Consider the following 19616-nt stretch of genomic DNA (forward strand, 5'->3'; position numbering starts at 1 on the left):
AAATTTTGCAGCGAATCTCGCCCCGCAGTTTTGAGACAAGCTTCATATATGTGACCTCATTTTGTGCGGCTGGATCTGGAATGGTGTGCTATGACTTTTGGTGTTTATGAATTTTATATTTTTTTAAATATTAATATTTTAGTGAAAATTTTCCCGCGCCTCTCTGCCTAACAGTTTTGACATTAGGGTTACATATGTTAGATCATTTTGTGCGGCTGGAGCTGGACTATTATGTCATGACTTTTGGTGTTTATGACTTTTATAGTTTTTGAAATATTTAGATTTTAGTGCAAATTTAGGCCAATTCATCTTTTGGCGCCAAATAAACAGACTTCATTTGTGGTGTGTTGGCGCCATCTTTTGGTCCCATTGAAACAAATTTCAAACTTCATTTGTGGTGTGTTGGCTCTCTCTAGTGGTATGCCGGGAGTGGTACAGCCTGTCTACCCTTATTTGGATACCGTAATGATGACAATATCAATGGCGCGCACAGCCTCGCTGCTTTCAGGAACCATTGGAGGTTTTAAGGTTGCGCGAACCATTGAATAGTTACGGTAAACACAATGGCTTCTATGCTTGGTGGAAAACTCCATATCCCACAATTCATAGCACACCTCTGCCGAGTTACACAATGGCGGCCACCACTTCGTTTTATATGTCTTTTATTAGTGTTTCTAGGTCACAAAATCAACTTTTAAGATATTTTCAGGCGAGAATGTAGGTAGGTAAACTTCAAATATCTGCTTGTTTTATCATATTAGCGACAGTGCTCTGACGACCTTGGTCCTGCCTGACAGCTAGCCGGCTACCTAGCTAGCTGCCGCACTTGGCTGCAAATGCACAGCGAGGGGACTCTCTCTCTCCTTTCACCTCCCCGGTCTCTCGCAAATGCTCGCACAGAATCGGAGTTACAGCTGGATGTGGAAAAAATAACTGAGTTGTTTGGTGGTGCTATAATGCGGAGCTACAACAGTGGGCAGCTATCCACCGGTGTATGACAGAAAGGACATGCCGCGACCGCCGATCGACCGGTGTTTGCTAACGCGGAGGTCAATCGTGGATCAGGGAAAGCGAAGGCAGGAGCGTGAGGTGCACTGAATTTCAGGTAAGAAGTTATGACCTGCACTCTATTTGGGTCAGATATAAACCGAGTTTAGGTGTAGTTTATTTAGCAACATTTCTCTTACGTGTTGCTGATAGCCGGCTAGCTAGCTAGCGCCGCTAGCTTAGCCAGCTAGCGCTGCTAGCGACCCTTCGTGAAAAACCACCCAGGCTTGGCTGATAGTGAGGTGGCTAAAATTTGTTTCATCGCCCGATCGCTCGGCAAGGGTCTGTGTCTTAGCTGGACTTATTTTTCATTTATATGGGCCGATGATGCTGGTCGATGTGGAAAAAATAACTGAGTTGTTTGGTGGTGGAGCTACAACAGAGGGCAGCTATCCACCGGTGTGTGACAGAAAGGACATGCCACGAACGAGACATACAAGGCGGTGAGGCTACCGCCGATCGACCGGTGTTTGCTAACGCGGAGGTCAATCGTGGATCAGGGAAAGCGAAGGCAGGAGCGTGAGGTGAACTGAATTTCAGGTAAGAAGTTATGACCTGCACTCTATTTGGGTCAGATATAAACCGAGTTTAGGTGTAGTTTATTTAGCAACAGTTCTCTTACGTGTTGCTGATAGCCGGCTGGCTAGCTAGCTAGCGCGGCTAGCGACCCTTCGTGAAAAACCACCCAGGCTTGGCTGATAGTGAGGTGGCTAAAATTTGTTTAATCGCCCGATCGCTCGGCAAGGGTCTGTGTCTTAGTTGGACTTATTTTTCGTTTATATGGGCCGATGATGCTGGTCGATGTGGAAAAAATAACTGAGTTGTTTGGTGGTGGAGCTACAACAGAGGGCAGCTATCCACCGGTGTGTGACAGAAAGGACATGCCGCGAACGAGACATACAAGGCGGTGAGGGTACCGCCGATCGACCGGTGTTTGCTAACGCGGAGGTCAATCGTGGATCAGGGAAAGCGAAGGCAGGAGCGTGAGGTGAACTGAATTTCAGGTAAGAAGTTATGACCTGCACTCTATTTGGGTCAGATATAAACCGAGTTTAGGTGTAGTTTATTTTCATTGTGCTGACTTTTTCAATCACTTACAATAACTCGTACTGCGTGCTAGCTAGCACGACGGGGACGGAGTTTGTATACAGCTGTGTGCACGCTAAGTTACCGATGTTACCGATGTTGAACTTTATGACAGCCTCCCCTGTCATTCTCTCGCCTGTTGAAACTTCAGTCATGAAACTGATCAATGATCGGCTTTTCTCTCTTGTTTGTTTATCGCTAAACAACAGCAGCACGTTTAAGCTTGATCAGCTGTTGTTAGAATTCATTTGCTTTTAATTTCTAGTATCAGCTGATGTTTGCTGGAGCCACAGCTGTAAAAACGGCTGTTCCAAACCAGATGTCCTTACTGAATCATCAGAGCTGAACTGGTGATGGAGAAACAGGTTTACCCTTAGGTGACATGAATGAGTTGAAGGGAAATTACGAACTGTTTCTGAGAGAGGAATATACACCAAGCTCCTTTTTTTGTGTAGCTGACAGCTGGTAACTGTGCAGGGGCGGATCTAGCAAAGCTTTTGCCAGGGGGCCAGGTAGGGCATTAACAGAGAAAGGTGGACACAAAGATATACTTTTCTTTCTTACTCTCATATAAAATATTTAGCTTTTATTAAATAGTTATCTGAATCTTACAACCAAAGTTTGTATAATAATACACAAGATTGGCTGTAGACCATTGTTCATCATTCAGAACACTGTGTAAAAATAACAAAAAACAAAAAGTGAATGCAAAAGTGCATAAATATTTATTTTACGTGTTTGATGTGTGTGGCGGGGCGTGGTCTGCAGTGCCGCTGCAGGGGAGGTGGACCCACCTGAGCGGCACCTGCAATCACGCCTCTCGGGCGTAGTCTGTGCTCTCTCGGCTGTTTTTTGGGTGTGTGTTGGGCTGTGAGTTGAAAAGCTACAGCTGGCTGGGTGGGTACACCAACCATGTGTGAAAAGTGGTCCATAACGTACTGGTTCAAAGCGTGTTCGTGCAAACATTGTCGTGTCTGCCGTGGTACAATGGAACTTCTGCTCATGAACCTGTGTGCACAGCGTCTGCAAATCGGGGCTGTACAAAGTCACTTCATCTTTACCCAAAACTGTAAACTGTCATCTGTGAGGCGCGAGCGGTGTTTGTTTTTACCATAATTCATGGTGGAGAATGGCTGCTCTTCTGAGTTTTGCTGTCTGTAGCTGTATGAATGGCAAACTACACTGATTAGCAGCGGCATAGGCACACTTAAAATTTCTTCTGAAATTTTCGCTTTCTAGTTATTATTATGTGTGCCTATGCCAAGAGGCACACATATTACTATTGCTCGGATTTATTATTCTTATTATTATTATTCTTCAGTTTCCGCCTGAAATTTTGCAGCAAATCTCGCCCCGCAGTTTTGAGACAAGCTTCATATATGTTACCTCATTTTGTGCGGCTGGATCTGGAATGGTGTGCTATGACTTTTGGTGTTTATGTCTATTATAGTTTTTTAAATATTAATATTTTAGTGAAAATTTTCCCGCGCTCCTCTGCCAAACAGTTTTGACATTAGGGTTACATATGTTACATCATTTTGTGCGGCTGGAGCTGGGCTAGTATGGTATGACTTTTGGTGTTCATGAGTTTTATAGTTTTTGAAATATTTAGATTTTAGTGCAAATTTGGGCCAATTTCTAGGTTCCTGAGAAAGATTCTACTTTTGGCCCCATAGAAACAGACTTCATTTGTGGTGTGTTGGCTCTCTCTAGTGGTATAGCCGTAGTAGTACAGGTGAAAAGATCTATGCTTGGGCGAAAACTCCATATCCCACAATTCATAGCACGCCTCTGCAGAGTAAACAATGGCGGCCACCACTTCGTTTTATATGTCTTTTATTAGTGTTTCTAGGTCACAAAATCAACTTTTAAGATATTTTCAGGCGAGAATGTAGGTGTGTAAACTTCAAATATCTGCTCGTTTTATCAAGACATCCCATATTACAGACAGTGCTCTTACGTGTTGCTGATAGCCGGCTAGCTAGCTAGTGCCGCTAGCACCGCTAGCGTATGACGACACTACGCAATGACGACACCCCTCCTCCGCTTTGAAATTGACCGTAGACATGATTTTCTGAGACAGCGTGGCTATCGCTTCACCGGTAACGCGTCTTTCCCCCCTCCTCTGCTTTGGACTTGAACTTACAGTGATTTTCTGAAGTGTTTACTAAGACACACCGTAAGCTTTTACAAGGTAAGTGTATCTCTCTGTCTCTGGTTTGAAATTTAGCTTTGAAAGTGATTTTTTTTTTTGTGTGTGTTTCTTTATCGATTTCTTTGTTTCGGCACGTTCGGCACGATGCTAAAGCCAGTTAGCGGATAGTCAGCTAAGGCAAGCGTTTCTGTCCCTCTTCCGGTTTTGAAATTGACCTTTAAAAGTGCTTTTCTGTGTCTTGACGCTGATATCTACAAAATGACTGTGATTTTATTCCAGTGGTATCGTTTGTAATTGAAACTTTTAAGATGCGACTCTCAAAAAATTGCTTCATTGTAGTCGGGTTTCACACCTCTCTTTGTCTCGTGGTTTTGTTGCTGGCTAGTTAGCTGATATTAAGCATCTCCCGGTTTGAAATTGATTTTGAAAGTGATTTACTATGACACACCGTAAGCGTATCTCTGTCTCTGGTTTGAAATTTAGCTTTGAAAGTGATTTTTTGTGTGTGTGTTTCTTTATCGATTTCTTTGTTTTGGCACGTTCGGCACGATGCTAAAGCCAGTTAGCGGATAGTCAGCTAAGGCAAGCGTTTCTGTCCCTCTTCCGGTTTTGAAATTGACCTTTAAAAGTGCTTTTCTGTGTCTTGACGCTGATATCTACAAAATGACTGTGATTTTATTCCAGTGGTATCGTTTGTAATTGAAACTTTTAAGATGCGACTCTCAAAAAATGGCTTCATTGTAGTCGGGTTTCACACCTCTCTTTGTCTCGTGGTTTTGTTGCTGGCTAGTTAGCTGATATTAAGCATCTCCCGGTTTGAAATTGATTTTGAAAGTGATTTACTATGACACACCGTAAGCGTATCTCTGTCTCTGGTTTGAAATTTAGCTTTGAAAGTGATTTTTTGTGTGTGTGTTTCTTTATCGATTTCTTTGTTTCGGCACGTTCGGCACGATGCTAAAGCCAGTTAGCGGATAGTCAGCGCTGATATCTACAAAATGACTGTGATTTTATTCCAGTGGTATCGTTTGTAATTGAAACTTTTAAGATGCGACTCTCACCGCGTACGAAACAATAACTGCGTTGTAGTCGCGTTTCACACCTTTCTTTGTCTGTCTTTATAAGGCGTTAACTACAGCACCCTTTAATACCTCAACTCTTGATTCAGCCAAGGTAAGTGCCCCCCCCCCCCCCTTATATTTTCTATGTATGTATTCAGCTGATATTTAGAAAAAAATAGGTGTGTTTAGCGCTGGATGTCATTTTATTCCAGAGCTGTTGTTTGTAATTAAAACTTTTAAGATTAGATGGTACAGTGTTTTTACTCCCTTCCAAACAGTAAAGTTCCTCTTTGTCTCTCAGTAGGAAATTTAAACCAGACAGTACAAGGCTACATTTCAGTGTTACAAGCCAATCAGTTTGCTAATTGTTCTGTGAGGTTTGTTTGCAAAGTTTAAGGTGTTAAGTAGGACTGTGAACATCTGGGTCTGCTTGCTGCTGGCATTCTGCCAGAGCCCCACCAACAAGACCGCCTCCCAGCAACGAGACTGCCTGTCAGCCTTGCAAGGTACCCAATTTTCCAATTACTCTATAAAAAAACTGTTGTGGGCAACAAGACTGTCTCCTAAGTTTGCAAGCCAATCACTTTGCCAAATGTTCTTGTAAGATTTGTTTGAAAAGTTTGAGGTGTTAAGTAGGACTGTGAACATCTGGGTTTGCTTGCTGCTGGCATTCGACCAGCGTCTCAGCAACAACACTGCCTCCCAGCTTTGCAAGGTAATTACTTTCCCAATTACTGTACACCAAAACGAAGTAACTGTCGTGGTCAACAAATCTGCCTCCCAACTTTCAAGGTAATCACTTTCTCAATTACAATATACAAACTGTTATGGAACTTAACAAAGCCTTAACACCGGGTAGTGACACTATCAATATGTCTATTTAAAGAAAAGAGATTTTTTTTTTTTTGTTCTTGTAGTCATCTTGTCTGTCAATGTATCAGAGGGTTAGAATAACAAATTGCTTGAAATGCCAATAATTAATATTCTGTTTTTATGTTGACATTCTACCAGATGCCGAGAAAAAATAAAAGATCCCAGGCACAAAAGAAGCGCTGGAAACCACTTGACCTGGTCGATCCTGCTGTCCCAGTGCTCTCTGGCCACAACCAAGATGAGGCAGTCAGTAGTTTTCCATCTGACCAGGTAATGAGGATATGGTAGTGATCACAGACAGTTGAACAGTTTTCAAAACACGTTTGAGACAGTTAAGAACACTTACCCATGCAGTTTAGGATTTTTTGTTATAATGTCACACAACTGGCATAACAGTGCATGGTATACAGAACATTTAAATGAAATGAATGTGTCAGGTCACTTAATGTCTTCTATACCCTTTTTCCTGGGTTTGCAGATGGCACCAGCCAGGTTATCTTTGGAAACACAGGATAGACTCACCTCCTTATGTTCCCCATGTACCAAGGTAAACATCAAAAAATATTCCTCTATTAACAAATTACAAGGTATGCCCACACATAGGGCTGCTCGATTATGGCAAAAATGATAATCATGATTATTTTCACTGAAATCTAGATCTCCATTATTTGACAATATGTATTTAACAATAACGATGTATTGAATAATGGCTTTAAAGATTGTCATAAAATAGTGTGCAAATACTGATAACAGTGTAAATGTTTGCAATATAAAAAATAAATGAAAAACGTAAACATGTATGTTTAGTGAACTTTGCAGTGTTGCTCCGTGGTGCAGCTACGACATTGTAGCAAAGTTTACACACTATGTCTACTTGATCCACGTCTGACTTCGCGAACCCATAATGTTTCCACCCCACTGAAGTTTTTTTGTTTTTTGTTTTTTACCTCTTTTCAACCAACGGCAGTCACTCTCCTCTCCAAATAACTTCTGCTTAGCTTTCCGAGCTTCCCTCTGTTAGCTCCTCTTAATTGTTGTGACGCGTGTTCAAAACACAGAGAGGTGTGCTCGATTTGCCGCACGGAGCAGCGTGAGAGTACAGCACGAGGGTGGTGCTAATAATCTGCTCAGTCCTTTTTAATTATCGTTGAAAGCTCAGATCGTGATTTCGATTAAAATTTGATTAATTGAGCAGCCCTACCCAGTCTGTATATATCTGATCTTTGGTGTCTATAACCACAGTTGATATGTAGTCTTTCACTTAAAGCATGTTTGCTAACTCAATTTTGTCCAATTTCTATCCAAAACAAAGGAAAATATGACAAAGGGTTTTTTATTTTTATTTTATAGCTCTGAACAGGTAATTCTGATGTGGTAGTGAGCACATACAATATATTTTTATAACACTTACCCATACAGTTGACCATTTCTATCTTATAATGTTACCCAACTGGCATAACAGTTCATGCCATGCATTGCATTGTAAAGTGAAATTAAAGTGTCAGGTCACTTAATGTCTTAACATTATATTCTTTTTTGCCTGGGTTAGCAGACAGCACCAGCCAGCTTGTCCTTGGAAACGGAGAATAGATCCACCTCCTTATGTCCTCCAGGCAGCAAGGTAACTTTAAAACGGTATTCCTCCATTAAGGATTATGGATATGGTTACATGTTGGCCTTATGCAAACAGTAAGAATTTTGTTGTCTCGCTTCTGTTAGTTTTGTTTAAAGTTTTTAAAGTTACACTCACTTTCAAATTTCTTAGTAGTTATGCAAACAGCTGGATTTTTTTTATTGCTTTGTAAGTTTAGTAACCGCTACTGTTTCATGTTTTCTTTAAAGTATCCAGTGTTACACTCTGTTTCAACTCTGTTAGTAGGTTTTCTAATTTTGATTAACTGTATTATCAGAGTTCAGAAACTCGTCCACCAGCAAAACGAGTCTGGGCAACCGATGATTTCCACACGGCATCAAATTCTCCACCTAAAAAGGTAAGCCTAACCCTATGTATAATCACCGGGGTTGATATTTAGTCTTTCACCTTAAGTGTGCTTGCTAACTCGTACTAAATATACTAAAATGTTAGACTAAACATGTACATTTGTCAGTTTCTTTCATCAGACTCCTAAAATGCAGACATCTCAACAGCTGTCTGTCTGTTTAGCTATTTCTATATCTATTATTCTGAATACTTTTATACCATTTTATACTTAAAGCTTCAGATAAATTGACATCCACAGTGAAAAGCAGTGCAAATAAATACAAACATTTTGTGACACTCATCTTTTCTCAAGATGAATGTCAGTGTGTTCTGTTTCAATCACATTTAACCTGTAACTGAATTTTGTGTCATTTCTTTACAAAACGTAACACAACTATGAAACGTGTTTTTTATGGCACATGTACAGAGCCATCTGGTTTAATCTGAAATCAGTGAATGAATTACATCTAATTTAAGAGCATCTGAGATCCTCTTACGAATAATACGTAAACAGGATTTCCTTTCATTTGTATTTAGGCTGCAATTTAGTTGATGTTTGAAGGCCCGCAGCAACCTAAAATAATGTGTTATACTGAAAGAAATTAACTGCTTTGAAAATATGAGGAGCAGAAGGTACAGATATGACCTTTGTAAAAGGTCATTAAAAAAAACACCTCTAAAGCAAATTACAGATATCTAAAATATTTGTCATTTTTACTTCCCACCTCTGCTCTCTCCCACTCTCTCTCACTGTTCCTGTCACTGTCTTTCTGCTTGTCTCTTTCGATTATGCTGTAATATGATTGAGGAGTGACATAATTTGGCTTCATTTGCCTGAACATTGTTTGATTATTTTACCAAATTTAAAAAAAAAATGTTTTTACTTTACAAGAATCTAAATTTATACAACTCTTGCCAATTAAAAATGTCTTACATCATTGTACCAAGAGTTACATATGTTTACTCAACCGTGAAATGCATATCATTAAATACTAAACAATAACATGTGTCACCTTTACATTCCTTGATCAGCCTTTCCACAACACAAATGAAGAACTACTGACAGAGGAGCTACAGAGCAACGCAGTTCAGCACTTCTGGCGTGTCAGTGCAACTCATTGTCAAAGTGATGAAAGGTACACAGAATTCTCTCGAAATCATCAGTGCACATGCAATGCCCTCACATTCCTGGCCTACCTTAATGAGGAACACCAGTTCAACACAGCCCGACTTGATAAGGTGCTTGAACAGGGAGATGCACTCTACTGTTGGATTAAAACAAATCTTCAGCAGGAGAGGCGTTATACACAAAATCATCTGACCATAGAGGAACTGCCCAAAAAAGTTCATGCTGACATAAATGTCTACAGTGTGAAAATGGACAACATAAGGTATGGATACCTGAAAGCAGCAGACAAAACTTATCAAAGAAAAGAGTGGTGGTTGCCTCTTGCTAGTCGTCTTGTATGTCTGTCAACAGATGTGAGCTATGCTTTGCTCATGGTCTCACCTCAGTGCATTGCAGTTTTCCGTGACAAATCTGGGAGGTATGGATTATTTGATTCACATTCAAGAAGTGCAGCAGGTTTACCCCAGCCAAATGGAACAGCAGTCATGCTCACTTTCACTCATGTGAATGACCTGATCACCCACCTTCATAACCTTTTTCAAAATCAAGGCAGGTATGCAAGATATGAGTTTGTGCCTGTTTCTTTCAAAAGAGTCAGCACTCACAACGAACAGCCTGCACAGTCAACTCAAGCAACACCAAGAGCAACAGCTACATCACCACAAAATGATGAACCACAAATCACAAATCCCACTGTGCAAGTGCCTCAACCAGAATCAGCCCAAACCTACATGACAATGTTAGAAAGTGCTTTAAACCCGCAACAAGACAAAATGGCTTCAAATCAAATTTGTGAACATCAACTTGAAACATCTGTTGATCCAACAAGCAACATCCAAACAGAACAACAAGAAAATCTTGAACTCAATAATGAAAGAGATAAAGTCATAGATAAACCCCCCCAAAAAACAAGAAATGTGTGCAGATTAAATAAACGACGACGTGGGAAAGCTATTCGTCAAGCTCAAAAAAGTCACAAGCAGCATGTAAAAGCTAAAGAAAAATCTTCATCTGAAGACTTGACAAAGAAGATAAACAAAAGAAGACACGAAAAGGAACGATATGCCTGCTTTCCTGAATTTAGAATGAAAAAATTACAGGCTGTGAAAACTCAATATGCTCAAAACTGTCATCGCCATAAACAAAAACTGTTATCAGCCAAAGATTATTATGCAAATCCTCATATTCAAGAGAAGATAAAAGCCCACAATGTGAAGAGATACCAAAATGATCCTCATTTTCAACAAAAAAAGAGAGACTACATTATCAGAAGATATACCACAGATGCCAGCTTTCGAACCAGACAGAAACAATATGTGTTCCGAAGATACAACACGGATGCTGACTTTCAAAGCAGACAGAAGCAATATCTGGTCCAAAGGTACAACACGGATGCTGACTTTCAAAGCAGACAGAAGCAATATCTGGTCCAAAGGTACAACACGGATGCTGACTTTCAAAGCAGACAAAAAAAATACATGAGCCAGAAATACAGAGAGGATGATGTCAGAGAAAGGAAGAGGGCATATATAAGAACAAAATATGCATCGGATCCAAAATACAGGCACAAACAAAAAAAATCAATTCATGCCAGGTATCATAATGACTCACAATTCAGACTGCACCATATACAGCGCTGTGCAGAGTACCAGAGACACAAAATGGCTACCACTGCATCTTTCGCCATTTATAAAAAGTTGTGTGCGCAGAGAATAAAGAAGAAATACAGACGACTAGTAACACAATTCCAGCAGGGTCCACAGTCTGAAGCACAGCCCCAGCTTGTAGTGAATAGTGTGATGCAAGCAGCCACATTAGCTTTCCGTGAAACAATTAAGTTAGGACCCACCCATGTCTGTACAGTGTGCCACAGAACTCTGTTTCCTAATCAAGTAAAACACTGCAAAAGATCAAAGTATGTTAAAAATAGTCACATTGTTGACACCTGCTTGACAGGAAAATTTGTCCATGTTTGTGATAGTGAATGTACAGCTAATTGTACCTTTCCAAAACAAAGAATGCAAGAGTGGATTTGCTACAACTGTGACAGCCACCTACAACGAGGAAAGATCTCTTCCATCGCAGTGGCAAACAATTTAGCACTAGCACCCATCCCAATTGAACTGAGTCAATTAAATGTACTAGAACGACAACTGATTGCTAAAATTCTCCCGTTTGCCAAAATCATTGCATTACCAAAAGGACAACAAAGAGCCGTACATGGGGCTGTTGTTTGTGTACCGTCAGACGTGGAAACCACAGTAAACTGTCTTCCCAGACCTAGCAATGAAGCCCAGCTCCTGCAAGTACAACTGAAAAGACACATCAGATTCAAAGGATACCAACACTTCTACACTGTGAACATGAAGAATGTGTTAGCAGGCTTATCAAAGCTAAAAGAGATGCATTCAGAATACAAAGATGTATCTATTGATGATGACGCAACTTTTGCTGATCCCACAAATAATCAGATAATCGAGACGGAACATGACACTGCTGATACAGATATTCAAGATGCACTGCCCAGAAACTTTGACAACCAAATTGTACCAGAAAGAAGAACCACTGAGGAAACAACAGCTGGAATACTTGAGCCATGTCATGATGTAAACGAACTATTGGAGCCTGAACAGTCAAATGGAGAGCCCTTACAAGATACGGAGAAAGAAAAGGAAGAACTTCGCCCTGGTCTTGTTCTAGACACCTGTATGCAACCACCAGATATAGCACAGGACATTTTATCATATGGTGAAGGAATATTTAGCATTGCACCCGCCCAAGGAAATAGACCTGTTGGTTTCTTCTCTATTCCTAAACTTGAAGCCATGGCCTTTCCTGTGCAGTTCCCAACTGGACAGAACACATTAGATGAAGCCAGACAAGTCAAACTGTCCCCAAGCATGTATTTTAATACACGGCTGTTCTCTGCAGATACACGCTTTGCAACTGACCAAAGCTACCTATTCTTTGCACAGTTTGTAACAGAAACACACATGGCTACAAACAGCATGTCCATCCAATTGCGCAAAGGTAAGGCAATCACAAAGGATGGACGTAGAATTAGTAACAGAATGCTTCAAAATAAAGACGAAGTGGAGAGACTGATAAATAACAAAGATGCAACACGCTTCATGAAACCTCTGAGAGGTACTCCAGCCTATTGGGAAAAGGCACTGAAAGATCTGCATGCTATGGTCAGACAGTTAGGAAAGCCAACTTTTTTCCTGACATTTTCAGCTGCTGAAATGAGATGGCCTGAGGTTGTTGAGGTCATAAAAACTCAACAAGGTGAACAAGTGGATTTTTCACAACTTGACTGGAACACAAAGTGTGAAATTCTCCGAAGCAACCCTGTGACTGTGATGCGATTGTTTGAAAAAAGAGTCGATGCACTAATGACAACACTGATCCTGTCCCCAGCACAGCCCATCGGTGAAGTAGAAGATTACTTTTATCGAGTGGAGTTTCAGGCCAGAGGTAGCCCTCATATCCATTTACTGGTTTGGGTCAAAGATGCACCTAAATTTGGAAGCGACCTTGAAGACCACGTGTACAAATTTATTGACAAGTACATAACATGTAAGATGCCTGACCAAAATGCCGATCCTGAACTTCACAAAATTGTGTCTGAGGTTCAAGTCCACAGCAGAAATCACTCCAGATCCTGCAAAAAAGGTAATGTGTCATGTAGGTTTGGGTTCCCCAAACTACCTGTAGACCAAACAATGATCACTTTCCCAAGCCCAGATGATGACGATGATCACAATGATAAGCAGCATAGCACAAGTAAGGAGAAAGGCACAAATGAAAAACAAAAGCAAAAAAACAGACGAATGGCGCTCGCAAAAAAACAGAAAGAGGCCAAAGAAAAACTCCAGCCATTGAGAGATTTGCTCTGTGACCCAAATTCCTCGTTTGAAGACTTGTCTGAGCTGCTTCACAAATGCAAATTAACTTATGAACAATACTTGGATTGTGTCTTCAATTTAAGCAATGGCCATGTCATCCTCTTAAAGCGTGAACCTAATGACTGCTGGGTGAATGCATACAATGCAGATCTACTGAGAGCCTGGAATGCCAACATGGACATCCAATATGTCATTGATGACTACAGCTGCCTGATGTACATGATGTCTTATGTCTCTAAACCCGAATTTGAGATGACACAATTTCTTAATGGAGTCATCCAGGAGGTAAAAAAGTCCAATGTCAATGAAAGAGATGAAATGAAACAGATAATGCAGGCATATGCTAAACACAGAGAAGTCAGTGCCCAGGAATCCGTGGCAAGGACATGCAGCCTGCCACTAAAAAAGTGTTCACGCAGTGTGGTGTTCATACAGACTGATGATGATGCCCTGAAAATGAGTCTCCCGATGAGCAGGTTGCAAAGCATGGCACCAGATGATGAAAATGTGTGGATGTCTGGATTGCCAGAAAAATATGCAAACAGACCCAGAACACCTGAGTTTGAAAGAATGTGTTTGGCTGAATTTGCTTCAGAGTACAGGATTCTCTACAGCCGTGAAACAGAGTCAAAAAATGCCATCCCTCTTTTGAATAACATGGGTTATATTCAAAAGAGAACAAGAGGGAAACCTGCAATAATCAGATATCCTCGCTTCTCAGAAAAGAAACATCCAGAAAAGTTTTATAGCAGACTACTAAAACTTTATTTTCCACATCGATCAAATGATGACTTTAAAAACACAGAACACTCCACATCCGAACAGTTCTACAAAAGTGGACGAAAACATGGTTTTGCAGTACGGCCAATTGTTACCTTTAACAAAAAGCGTTATGAAAGCCATGGCAAAACAATGGAAAGGGCATTGGAACAGATTGAACAACAAGGCCCACTTATCAATGCATGGAACACCTTTGCACCTGAGGTTGAAGTAGATCGTTTAGAGTGTGTGGCCCAACGACAATCCAGACACGAGACTGACGAAAATGAAATGGACATTGTTCCAGACTACCAAGTCAGTGGTAGCAACAGTGGAACCATGCCAGCAATCATAGCACCTAAGCTGAGCCCAGACTTTGTCAGAAAAATGTACCAAAGTCTAAATGAAACCCAAGCATCCATATTCTACGCAGTGCGTGAGTGGTGTTTCAAACTTGTGTGGGGTCACTGTCCTGAGCAGTTCTTTTATTTTGTCTCTGGAGGAGCTGGCTGTGGAAAATCACATGTTATCAAGTGCATATATGAGGAGGCAACAAAGATTTTGCACCAACTCCCCAGATTCCGTGACCAAGCAGACATGTCCTACCCTGCAGTACTGCTGACTGCATTTACTGGCACTGCAGCTTTTAACATATCTGGGAAAACACTGCACTCTCTGCTAAAGCTGCCAAAATCTTTAAAACCGCCGTATCAGGGATTGGGCAATGCACTGGATGAAGTGAGAGCTTCACTTTCAAATGCAGAGATTCTGGTCATTGATGAGATATCTATGGTTTCTAAAGACCTTTTTGCCTACATCCACTGGAGACTTCAGCAGATCAAAGGAAACAAGAAGCCTTTTGGTGGGATGTCTATCCTTGCAGTAGGAGACTTTTACCAGCTGCCACCCCTTGGAAAAGCCAAACCACTCTGTGTGTACGAGGACAATGTCTTTGATCTCTGGAAAGACTATTTCCACATGGTCAACCTGACAGAAATCATGCGACAGAAAGATGATCATTCTTTTGCTGAAGTTCTGAACAGGATAAGAGTGAAGCAAAAAACAAATTCTCTTGAAGCCAATGATAAAGCCTTGCTCACACAGGCTATCCATGACATAAAAGACTGTCCATCTAATGTATTACACATTTATGCTACAAACAAAGAGGTCGACAAACACAATTCAGCAACTGTAACTGCTCTTCATTCTGATATCATAAATATTCAGGCCGAAGACTACAGAAAAGACCCACGGACGGGTGAGATGGTCCTCCTGGCAGATATGATGAAAGGCAACAAAAGAGATTTACCTGATAACATACAAGCTGCACCTGGAGTGCGTGTTATGATTATTAGAAATTTGGATGTTGAAGATGGGCTTGTTAATGGGACATTTGGAACAATCACGAACATTGTGACAACCACACAGGATGGACCAAAAACTGTGAATCTCATTGGACTTACGCTGGACAATCAAAATTCTGGGCAAAAATTTCGCAGAAAAATACAAGGATCCTCAGACAACCTCGTATATATTGAGAAATGTGAAGAATCTACAAGTAAAAAAGGAGTTCTTCGCAGGCAATTTCCAATGAAGTTGGCCTTTGCATGTACAGCTCACAAAGTACAAGGCATGACAATGGAGTCAGCAGTAGTATGTTTGAAGCGTGTTTTTGAGCCTGGAATGGCCTATGTCGCACTCAGCCGCACAACCTCACTTAAAGGACTGTACATCACAGACTTTGATGAAAGGAAAATCTATGCTGATCCTGCCATCACAGATGCACTCAAAAATATGAGACATGCATCATTTGAGAATGCAAGACCACTGTTGCAATTCTTAAAATCAGTTGTTCCCACAGTCCCCACATTGACAATTATCCATCACAATGCACAAGGTCTCCCAACTCACATGGAGGACATGAGATGCCACCATGAAGTCAGCCTTGCTGATGTTTTATGCATAACAGAAACTCACTTGTCTGGATCATCAGTTTCTCCCCGCTTCCAGCTGGAACAGTACAACATGGCCACACGCAACAGACACGTCTCTTACACAAACCATACAGACATGGCAAAGGTAAATGGCGGTGGAGTTGCAATGTACTACAAAACAGTTCTTATAGCAGAGTCTCGAAAATACCTGCAAAATGTGACTGACCTTGAATTTGTTGTTATCAAGGTTGAATCGCCAGTCACAGCTTTGATAGCAACTGTATACAGGCCACCAAATTACAGCCACGTGAGGTTTTTACCACAAATGCAATGTCTTTTGGACTCATTGGAAATGATGAATTGCCAACCAATTATTGTTTGTGGAGATTTCAATGAGGACCTTATGAGCAGAGGAAAAAAACCCATCCAAGAACTGTTTCAGTCAAGAGGATATGCACAACTTATTACTGCTGCAACTACCGAAAAACACACATTGATTGATCACCTTTACATATCACAGCCATACGCCTGCCTCCAATCAGGTGTTCTAAATACATATCACAGTTATCACAACCCCATTTATTGTGTAATTCACTAACACAAAATGACTGCAAGGTTGTGAGGGATATGGACTTGCCAAGTGATCTTAGTGTCTTTGCAACTGAGCACACTCTACCACCAAAAAGGACAGCTCACCAGTGGGAGCTGATACATAAGACTGCTCTCATCCATTGAAGAGCTGACCAGAAACGTGAACAGAGAGACTGCAACTGCACCTGATGGGATCCCTGCCATAACAGGTAATTGTATTTTTGTTTCTTACTTTATATTCTAACATTTATTGATATTCTTTGAAACAAACTATAATCTCATCCATTCATTAAGTCATCCATCCATTCATAACTCCTCAGATGTGTTCTGTCCAGTAAAGGCAGTGGAGAAGCCCTACACTGATCTTGAAACTGTGCCACGCTAGTAGAGACCGGCTACAAGGATGGGCAGGTATAGTGAAATTAAAATGCACCTTTTGGTTCAACAGGTTTATATATACAGTCAAGTGATCAAAAGACACCAGTATTAAACCCATTTAAACCAACTACATGTTTGGATTGGAACTGTATACAGGCCACCAAATTACAGCCACGTGTGGTTTTTACCTCACATAGCAACTTACCCCATCCAAAGACACCAGTATTAAGCAAATTTCTTTTTTTTACTTCATTTTTAATATAGTTTTGGGTCATTTAGTTCTAGAGTTAGATTTGTTTTTCCAATTATTTTTTAGAACTTCATTACTTGCCATTTCGCTAACTGAAGAGCTGCGCTTTGTGATGTCTCTTGTTTTATTGTTTTAAATTGTGTTTTCCTTTTATCTGTTTCTAGCTGTTTTCGCAAAGTCAGCCAACCACTTGCTTCCAAATGACCCTTATCCAGAAGTATCCGTGAGTGCCTCATAAACAGAAACTAACGTGGAGACCTACCTCTCAGAGAAAAACGCACACATAAGAAAAGCCGACCCACTTCAGTACTGGGAAGAACATCCTAATCTGTTTCCCTCTATGGCTGCTGTTGCGATCCCAGTGTGCCCCCTGTAGCTCTGTGGACAGTTTTGGATTTGTTTACATCTCACCCAACCGGTCCCAGCAGATGGCTGCACCTCTCTAAGCCTGGTTCTGCTGGAGGTTTCTTCCTGTTAAAAGGGAGTTTTTCTGAACACACTCTACCACCAACAAGGACAGCTCACCAGTGGGAACTGATAGATAAGACTGCTGATGTGCTCTCATCCATTGAAGAGCTGACCAGAAACGTGAACAGAAAGACTGCACCTGATGGGATCCCTGCCATAACAGGTCATTTGTATTTTTTTGTTTCTTACTTTATATTCTAACATTTATTGATATTCTTTGAAACAAACTATAATCTCATCCATTCATTAAGTCATCCATCCATTCATAACTCCTCAGATGTGTTCTGTCCAGTAAAGGCAGTGGAGAAGCCCTACACTGATCTTGAAACTGTGCCATGCTAGTAGAGACCGGCTACAAGGATGGGCAGGTATAGTGAAATTAAAATGCACCTTTTGTTCAACAGGTTTATATATACAGTCAAGTGATCAAAAGACACCAGTATTAAACCCATTTAAACCAACTACATGCTTGGATTGGAACTGTATACAGGCCACCAAATTACAGCCACCTGTGGTTTTTACCTCGCATGGCGACTTACCTCATCAGAAGACACCAGTATTAAGCCAATTTCTTTTTTTTACTTCATTTTTAATATAGTTTTGGGTCATTTAGTTCTAAAGTTAGATTTGTTTTTCCAATTATTTTTTAGAACTTCATTACTTGCCAGTTTGCTAACTGAAGAGCTGCACTTTGTGATGTCTCTTGTTTTATTATTTTAAATTGTGTTTTCCTTTTATCTGTTTCTAGCTGTTTTCGCAAAGTCAGCCAACCACTTGCTTCCAAATGACCCTTATCCAGAAGTATACGTGAGTGCCTCATCAACAGAAAATAAAGTGGAGACCTACCTCTCAGAGAAAAACGCACACATAAGAAAAGCCGACCCACTTCAGTACTGGGAAGAACATCCTAATCTGTTTCCCTGTATGGCTGCTGTTGCGATCCCAGTGTGCCCCCTGTAGCTCTGTGGACAGTTTTGGATTTGTTTACATCTCACCCCAACCGGTCGCGGCAGATGGCCGCCCCTCCCTGAGCCTGGTTCTGCCGGAGGTTTCTTCCTGTCAAAAGGGAGTTTTTCCTTCCCACTGTCGCCAAAGTGCTTGCTCATAGGGGGTCATATGATTGTTGGGTTTATCTATATACATTAATGCTTGTATGCTTTTCATTTATACTTTTGCCTTACTTTTCAGTTCATAATATAAAGTTACTTGAATGGTTTCCTTTTCCTTTTTTATTTTATATTGCTTTGCTATTTACCACAATCTAAATATCATGTTTAAATGTCATACATTATTGTAAATGGTATCTGTACAAAATATTGTTTGAATAACATGATACATTTATTAGTCCCACAATGGGAAATTTCATAATTTGCATGTGGTATTTTCCCCTTTGACATTAAAATACCTTTGAAATACAAATTGAATACCGCTTAATGGACATCTTTTTTTTCTACCACTTTAAACGACTCAAAACTGTAAAATCTAAATTGTAACTTCTCTTGAACACCTGACACTAAAGCATAATTTATTTTCTTTTATATCTATTAACTTATTTTGTAATCATGTAACTGGAGCATCTTTCTCTCATCTCTGTATGCCGCATATAACAGAGATCACAATACAGCTTACTTTGCTTTAAGTTGAAAATCAGCTGTATTCCATTTCCCTCCTTCTTGTGGTATAAAAAGCAAACTATGCTCATGTTGCATCTTGCTCCCTCTAGTGTTATAAAAGGCAACCGGCACTAGTTGAACCACATTAAAGGCAAACTACACTCATTGGCAGTAGCATAGGCACACTTAAAATTTCTTCTGAAATTTTCGCTTTCTAGTTATTATTATTATTCTTCAGTTTCCGCCTGAAATTTTGCAGCGAATCTCGCCTCGCAGTTTTGAGACAAGCTTCATATATGTTACCTCATTTTGTGCGGCTGGATCAGGAATGGTGTGCTATGACTTTTGGTGTTTATGACTATTATAGTTTTTTAAATATTAAT

The 19616-nt window shown here is 40.5% G+C and overlaps 1 protein-coding gene across 8 annotated transcripts; it reads left to right on the top strand.

Moving 5' to 3' along the window:
• The first annotated feature begins 3493 nt into the window (after window positions 1-3493).
• Window positions 3494-19034, top strand: LOC134643573 (uncharacterized). 8 transcript variants are annotated; one of them, XR_010573514.1, is made up of 10 exons: window positions 3518-6064; window positions 6361-6492; window positions 6701-6769; window positions 7772-7843; window positions 8133-8213; window positions 9236-16733; window positions 16845-16935; window positions 17317-17783; window positions 17898-17988; window positions 18369-19034. XR_010573514.1 is itself a non-coding variant. In XM_065469891.1 (5 exons), the coding sequence occupies exons 1-5, from the start codon at window positions 6461-6463 to the stop codon at window positions 9264-9266; spliced, it is 285 nt and encodes a 94-aa protein (XP_065325963.1). In that variant the 5' UTR covers window positions 3494-6460; the 3' UTR covers window positions 9267-14265. The 8 variants fall into 8 exon arrangements, 2 of the variants coding, with proteins under 2 accessions (XP_065325963.1, XP_065325964.1); XR_010573510.1 differs by having other exon boundaries at window positions 3518-4327; window positions 5414-6492; XR_010573509.1 differs by having other exon boundaries at window positions 3518-6492.
• Window positions 19035-19616: the final 582 nt, after the last annotated feature.

Source organism: Pelmatolapia mariae, linkage group LG2 (assembly GCF_036321145.2).
Source record: "Pelmatolapia mariae isolate MD_Pm_ZW linkage group LG2, Pm_UMD_F_2, whole genome shotgun sequence".
In the NCBI taxonomy this organism is placed as follows: domain Eukaryota; kingdom Metazoa; phylum Chordata; class Actinopteri; order Cichliformes; family Cichlidae; genus Pelmatolapia; species Pelmatolapia mariae.

Excerpts from the sequence above, each read along its gene's own strand:
- LOC134643573 (XM_065469891.1), top strand. The coding sequence starts at position 6,461 with ATGAGGCAGTCAGTAGTTTTCCATCTGACCAG. Across the intron at positions 6,770-7,771 it reads TATGTTCCCCATGTACCAAG|CAGACAGCACCAGCCAGCTT; the intron begins GTAAACATCAAA and ends TGCCTGGGTTAG. Across the intron at positions 7,844-8,132 it reads TATGTCCTCCAGGCAGCAAG|AGTTCAGAAACTCGTCCACC; the intron begins GTAACTTTAAAA and ends CTGTATTATCAG.